At 34.4% G+C, this 7923-nt stretch overlaps 1 protein-coding gene across 1 annotated transcript; it reads left to right on the forward strand.

The window, feature by feature from the left end:
- The first annotated feature begins 3476 nt into the window (after nt 1-3476).
- Nucleotides 3477-4479, forward strand: LOC145004150 (heavy metal-associated isoprenylated plant protein 46-like). Its single transcript, XM_078963046.1, has 3 exons — nt 3477-3607; nt 3694-3772; nt 4041-4479. The coding sequence occupies exons 1-3, from the start codon at nt 3599-3601 to the stop codon at nt 4295-4297; spliced, it is 345 nt and encodes a 114-aa protein (XP_078819172.1). The 5' UTR covers nt 3477-3598; the 3' UTR covers nt 4298-4479.
- Nucleotides 4480-7923: the final 3444 nt, after the last annotated feature.

The following is a 7923-nucleotide window of genomic DNA, read 5'->3' on the forward strand; positions in this document are numbered from 1 at the left end:
ACCACAGACAACACATCCGCCACTCGAGGCTACAGTACGACCCACCGATCGATGTGTCTCACCGGGACCCATCTAGTCCCGTAGCTCGTTGAGCCCTCTGGTCCGGTCATAGCTCGTTGGACCCTTCTGTCCGGTCTGTACCATTGGACCCTTCGGTCCGGTCTATATCGTTGGACCCTCCGGTCTGGTCTATACAACACATAACATACATATATCACAATGCACATAATCTCATACATACACATAGCACACAAGACCTTCCGGTCAACACATAGAACCACTCTAGGTAATGTATAGTGAGGAGACTCACCTCGGGTAACTCGGATAATGTCGCACATGAATATACTGATCTAGCCCCCTCCTAATCACATAAACAATATCCTTAAATAAATAATGGCTCTCAAAGGCTAGATTAAATCCCTTTCTACAATCCCATAGAAGGATAAAAGACCATTTTACCCCACATTGACCCAAAAGTCCAAATGTTGACTAAAAACTTAAAAGTCAACGAAAGTCAACAGGCAGCAGTACGCGACGCGTACCAGCTCTTGTACGCGGGGCATACTTCGGCGATCCAGAATCGGGGTCTCAAACTCTTACGCGGGGCGTATTGGGATTACGCCCAACGTATGTCCCAGATTCATCCTTTCTTTATTTTTAGTATGAATAGGTTAAGTCATGGGCTCATATCATAGATCTAGGCTCTCTACTGCCTCCTACGTCATAAAGTCGAAACGTTTAAGCCTTGCATGGCTATAAAGGTCACCAACCACTTCAAACCTATAACATCTTTACCCATTAAGCCCTAATCTCATGTATGAATTCATCTTAACATCCAAGATTGGATTTTTTATGAATCCACAACGTATATTACACATAAATAAGGCATATCTAAGCTTACGGAGGCCATTTGCTCATAAAGTCTCCATCTTGGGACCAAAAACCTTAAAAGTTGGTCAATCAAGCACAAAACAAAAAATGATAAAGAAAGCTTTGAGCTTTTTACCTCCAAGTGAAGCTCCACCCTCTGTAGAACTCGGATCCAAGCTTGTACTACAACTTCTAGCCTCCACAAGAACGTTCTCTTCTTCTCCACTACCACACCAAGACACTTTCTAGCTCAAAACACACACAAGCTTAAACGATGGTATTGCTCTCTTAGGGTTTCTTTCTCTGTGAAATGGTGGCTGAGGATAAGACCATATCATTTCTTTTATAGTCCTCAAGTCACATTAGGGTTTTGCATCTGGGCCGGCTACACCCAACGTAACCCTAGGTACACCCAACGTACCTAGGTGAGTCCGCGTCCAACTTAAGCGAATGAGTACGCACAGCATACTCTTCAGTAGCCCAACGTACTCATTTGCCATAACTTTCCTTTAAGGGATAAACTTGACAACTTGGAAAAGAAGAAGGGTTTAAGAGATGTACCTGAATGTTGAGATGTTACATCTTACTTTTAAATCTTTATCACAAGGGTCTTGACACTTTAAGACCATTGCTTCATAATTATGTCAATATATACTTTAGAGGCATGCGTATCTTAATATAATAATCAAAATCCTTCTACCTGTACCCTCTCTCCAAACCTAACGTTATGGTGAAGAAGAAGACAAAATTTTATAAAAATTCTCTTAACTTTTATAAGTTATATAGTCTTATCTATTTAGCTAAAAGACAAACGTAATTCTAGTACAAAAGGAAATACATGAATTAATAAATCATATCTTATGATATATTATGATACTTAACTTAGAAATTTATTATTTTCATGAAATAAATAATTTCCAATTAATAACAAGAGTTATTAATATTTATCAAGAATCAAATTCTTATAAATACTTTATTTGCATCAAGTTGTTATTGTGATTCTTTAGGATTATATATTATAAACAATTATCATTTTATAATGATTCTTGAACATATAGATCTTTCAGAAGATGTATACCATAATATTCGAAATGACTTAATTGAAGAGTTGAAGAAATATAAGCCATAATATGTGGCATTTTTGGAACCTAATATTGGTCTCATAGTTTTCAATGTTTTGAATATTTTCAACAGTCCTACGCCAAGAAAATAATGGATGATAATGTCAAAAATATGTATCCTTATTGCTTCAAGATGTACTCTAATACTACATGTTTTAACCATCACAATACTTAGACATACCTAAAAGTTCGATCTTTCCATCAATGTGAAAATAATACTCCATCCGTCCCAAAATTATAATACTACATGTTTTAGATATTGGATATGAAAATAATACTCCCTCCGTCCCAAAATTATAATTCATTTTTCCTTTTAGTTTTGTCCCAAAATAATAGTGCACTTCTAAAAATAATTAACATTTTACCGACATACCCCTCATTATTATTTAACCAACGAAGTATTTAGTGGAACAATAAATGCAAATTAAGGACAAAACTATCATTTTATTATATAAAATTAATGGTAATAAATGTTTCTTTAATTTGTGTGTTTTTATCTGTGGACAATAATTTTAAGACGGAGTGAGTAATCATTATGTTTAAGTTATTATGTTTAAGTTATATTGAACGGAGGATATCTGATGCCTACTATTTTGCTATACTTGGGATGCTTGGGCAATGAAATAGGCTCCAATGTATCAAGATCCTCCACTAGACGTATATGAGTTGTTTTTAACAACTAACATGCTGATTTTAGACCAATTGAACTTAATTGTAATATGAATTTTATATATAAACTTATGTATTTGATTCACAAATTTAGATATTCCTTATTATAAAAAAAACAAAAACAAAAGAAAAACAGCACACAGAAGAAAAGATCTCATTTATTTGTTAGTTGGACGTAGCCTTTTATTTTAGTTGCTTTAAAAAAAACGACAATATAAAGTTATAAACTGAAAGTTCAATAAGTAAAAGGTGTTAACTGAAACTTATATAAAAATTTAAGGATAGTAAGTGAAAAATCTCATTTGTTTGACGAAATCTAATTGTTTAATAATACAACATTTAATTAAAAAAAAAATTAAGAAAAATTGAACTACTCCAAGGTAATGATGGTTCTATGGTTAAAATAGCAATTCGTATGTTTAGAATAATCCAATTTAATCGTAACATACTTACTCGTCATTTTTAATTTTTAAATTTTAAATTTGTTGATAAGAGAATAACATAACATTGTATGTCTCACCCTGTTGTTACTTTTATTAATTTGTAAGTCAGGTTTATTGTATATAAATAATAATTGTGGTGTAGAAAAACAAAAAGGGGGTAATTTGAAACTTTTATGTAAATGAAAGGTATGTAAACAAAAGTCTGAAAAAAGAAGTAATTATGCCTATGATGATCTAGAAAATGACATGCCTTGTCGTCTTCCTCCTCTATAAACAAAAAAAAGCTGTATGTTTCACCCAGAAGTTGGTGAGAGGGATCCAAAAAGTTATCCAATTAGTCCGAAGCTTCCTTCCCACGGCGTTGACCTTGTCGTCTTCCTCCTCTGCGAACCCCTGGACGATCTATAAATACACTCTCAGTACTTTCACTCTTCACACGTCTTCTCTAAATCCTCTTACTTTCCAATATTCTAAATCCAAAACAGATTCATAAAAATGGCAAAGGTACATGTTTAGTCATTCAGTTCAATTCTGTTTCACTTTTGTTCGAATCAGTTAATCTCAATTTGTGTAATTGATTGGTTTTACAGCAAAAGATTGTGGTGAAGGTCACAATGGACAACGAAAAGAAAATCCGTAAGGCTCTGAAAATCGCCGTTAGTCTCTCCGGTAAGTTCATGTTTTGTGATTTTCATCTTCACAATTCCTTTTTACTACTTCTTAGTTCTTACACATTCTCAAGTTCATTGTATGAAGTATCCGACATCTCTCCCAATTTTCAAGTGATTCTCATTTTACAGGAAATCGACTAATTTGAATTTCATAACCTAAATTTTAACAGCAATTGTAATTGTGGGTTTGATACCTGATTATTGTTAAACTCAATTGGAATTAATTGATTACTTGGTTAAATAATGATCTGAAAATTGATGAACAGGTGTGGAATCAGCATCTTTCGTGGGATCAGATAAAACCCAAATCGCTGTAACAGGGGAAGATGTTGACTCAGTTGAACTGACGACCTTGCTAAGGAAAGGTGTTGGATACACAGAGCTACTGAGTGTTGGTCCGGTGGAGGAGAAGAAACCAGCCGCCGCAAAGGAAACAAATCCCACGGTGGCGCCACTAGATTTTACAGTTAATCCATACCAATATTACTACGGCAGCTATGGGATGCCTTACTATGCATATTAGATTTGAGATTTTATCAAATGAAAATGAGTGAAAGAAATAGTTTTATATTGTTCCATTGGTAGCTTCATTTTTAATCTCTTTTCGCCTTTTTTATTGGGGAATTTTGCATTGCATAAATGAGAGACCCTTGATGTAAATATTGTGTTTGTGATATATGGGAAAATTTTGCGCTACTTTATATATACATTAGCTTATTAAGCATCTTATTGCAATAAAAAAAAATCTTAGATCATTTCCATGTGTCTCTCATTGAACGGTTAATTCATTATCACAAATGATACACTTTTATACAACTAAGTCATTTACTTTATTAGGCCGGAGTGATAACACTGTTAGCACTTTACCACATAAGTTTTTTGAATTTATTAGGTGAACAGGAGTAGTAACACTGTTAGCACTTTACCAACATAAGCTTTTTGATTGACACTTCATTTTTCTTTATTTAGCATATAATCTTAGCATTTGATAGGGAGTGGTAACACTCCTAGCATTTTTTTTTCCTAATTTAATTAAATTACTTTATTTTTAATACACAAACATTTTTTATGCACAAATATTAATCAAATCATAGCCAAATGCAACGGTTTCTACCGCTGTTGCTAGTTCTTCCGTTGTTGGTAGTTCCTCAGGTCGGGTTGTTTATTTTTCAGAGCTTTTTCAATTCTTTCAGAACCTTCGTTAGCGCGTCACGTTTTCTCGCTTGCTAGACACGAAAACTAAGGATAGACGCGCTGGGATAGCAAGCAAGTTTGTTGAAAGAGGGGCAGTAGATTCTAGATCTGCTGAAAACCAGGTTATAGGGCTATATCTTTCTTCCATGGTAGGGCTAGGGGCAGGGTGGTTGTAAATCACTCCTTTTACTTTCCCTCCTACAATTACAATGGGAAGGGACGAGACAACCTTCTTTTTTTATGCACAAATATTAATCAAATCATAGCCAAATGCAAGGACTTAAATTTGATATTAGCTTTATTTCATATAAATACATTAACCTAACAAGAAAATTAATTACAGCCAAATTCATCAATCAAAAAGTTTTGAAACAAGAGAACAATCTATCACATGAATATAATATAAAATGAATAAAAAGGAAAACGAGCCATCATATCTCATAGCTATTGATCATGCAAGGACTTACAAATGATATTGGCACAACAAAAACATATTTTCTCACCATTTTTTTTCAATAGTAGACAAAGGAAAAAAAGGGTGCTGCTAATAAGATACTCCTTAGACACCCTATAATCATTTCTATAAAAAGTCAACCTATAATCAACTTCTTGTAATCATCTTTTTCGGAAAACAATGCAATTTCAACCAATAAAAATATTTCAAACATTAATTAGGGTTGTCTAAATGGTAAAATAGGGTGTCTTATTAGCCAACCCCCCCAAAAAAAAGGAGAATGAAACATGGTTAATCAACTAGAGTGATGGTATCGCTTTACAAAAAAGTTTATATTGGGGAAACATTCATCCTAACAGGCAATTGAAGAAAAAAACTCCAAGCCAATAGGTCATCAACACAAATAACCGGTACATCATTGGCTTCTTTACATTTTCACCAAGTGCCTTTAATCCAGCAAAATGTATAACATCAAACCTACATACATAGCCATAACAATCTAAATCTATTAGATTACTTCAACCCAAAATTGTACGGGTGAAAACAAGCTTGCTTTATGGAGGCAAAAAGCTCCTCTAGTGCAGGTTTATCCCAAATGTCCATCTGTAGCAAATGTAAAACATTCAAACCAAGCATATTGATATAATCAACCCAATTTCCTAAAAGTTCAAACTCACTTTCATGTTGAATACCAACATAAGACAATGAATTTATAGCGAAATTGGAAACTCTATATCCTCAATTCAATTCTGATTGATCCTAGAAAACTCAAAGGCTAATCTTTTCACAAGTAAAACCAGATGTAAAAGCAAACTTTACAGCTAAATAAAGCATCTGATTAAAGAAATAAATAGTTAAGCAAGTAGTGTAAGGGGACACAAAATAGGAAGAAGAATAACATAAAATTTCCAAAACACCGATGATTAAAAGCAAAGAGTAAGAGACTAGGGATCATACTTGATGATTGTCCATTCTTTTTGGAGACACCAAATAGGAAGAACAATAACACAATTTCGTCAATAACCTACTCTATTAAGCCAACTAAAATCACCAAATACTGAAATTTCTTAAAACAAATGCCATTTAAGTCTCAATTAATCCAATCCAGTGAACCAATACGTGCAGTTCAATCATTCAAATAACAAAACTAACCTTTGAGCATAAATCCCCTTCATGTCCCCTAATCCCATTGGATGAAGCAAAAAGTAAGGTTTTCACATTTATCAAATACTTGGGAACTCAGAGAAAACACGTTGGGAAAAGATACAGACCGATTCTGATGCAGAGTGAGTAAAGAAGAAGAAGAAGAAGAAAAAGAAGAAGAAGAAGAAGAAGAAGAAAGAGGAGGATGAGAAAAAGGACACAAGAGAAACGATTACAATAACAGTAAAAACCCACTCCCACCAATCAAATTTGTTCCTCGCCATCTCTCTCTTCTCGCCAAAAGTTTAGCGCGTCTCCGGTGGCGACCCCCCTAGCAAGTGCTAGGGGGCGGTGTTCATGGCTCGCTAGCAAGCATAGCGAGTGGGCTTAACATCCCTACTCCGCTTCACCTTATGGATCATATGAATGAAATGTAGGCTGTAGGGATTGGGACCGGTAAAAGTGATGTGGGAACCAAAGGGTTTATAGCTCAGTGGTATCCGGTATTGTCTTTTCTCCTTAAGGTTGAGGGTTTAAGTCCTGTTGTGGACATAGGTGGATTTAAGAAGTAGTTTAAGAGTATGTTAAATTTGTCGTTTAAAAAAAAGTGATGTGGGCATGGAGATGCTGATATGCTCTCCCCTTAGTAGCCAAGTGCTATTTCCTTCTCCTCGACAAAGGCTTTATAGAAGATAATATTAGCAATAAATAAGCGTTTGCAATATTTGAGTTTGTATTATGTAATTACCCTTTTCTCTTGTATCCAATGTGTAAATTATTGTTTTATAAATATATTATGTATCCACCTATTTTGGTTTCGAGATTTTCCAAGGTTACATGGTCAATGCCATGTTAATACATCTACTTCTGACTAGTACGTTGATTCTAGAGCCACTGCCCATATGACACTATCTCAAGAACATGTTACTAATTTGGCTCCATACTTGGGTAATACCAAGGTGAATGATGCTAATGGTAATGTTCTACCTATATCTAATTAGGGTTCGTCTATAATATCTAATGTTCATTTGTAAGATATTTTGGTTGTCCCTAATATTGCCAAGAATCTTTTATCTATTAGTAATTTTACAACTGATTATCCTATGGACGCTGTGTTTTCTCAACCGCTTTTTTTTATATAGGATCGAATAGCAAAATAGGTTCTAGCTCGGGGAAGATGTGAGAATGGGTTATATGTTCTTCATAATGGACACAAAGCTTTAATGGCAGTTTCAAAATCTAGTTCAAAGGCTTCTTATGAACTTTGGCATAGTCGGGTTATATGTTCTTCTGCTTTAACAGTCTTCATGATGTTTGTCCAGACTCAATTCTCTAGAAAAATTGAAACCTTCCAAAGT

Source organism: Lactuca saligna, chromosome 7 (genome assembly GCF_052625555.1).
Source record: "Lactuca saligna cultivar CGN05327 chromosome 7, ASM5262555v1, whole genome shotgun sequence".
In the NCBI taxonomy this organism is placed as follows: Eukaryota; Viridiplantae; Streptophyta; class Magnoliopsida; order Asterales; family Asteraceae; genus Lactuca; species Lactuca saligna.

What these genes read in the sequence shown, in the direction of transcription:
- LOC145004150 (XM_078963046.1), top strand. An exon ending in AATCGCCGTTAGTCTCTCCG is followed by an intron (nt 3,773 to 4,040) that starts GTAAGTTCATGT and finishes ATTGATGAACAG; the next exon opens with GTGTGGAATCAGCATCTTTC.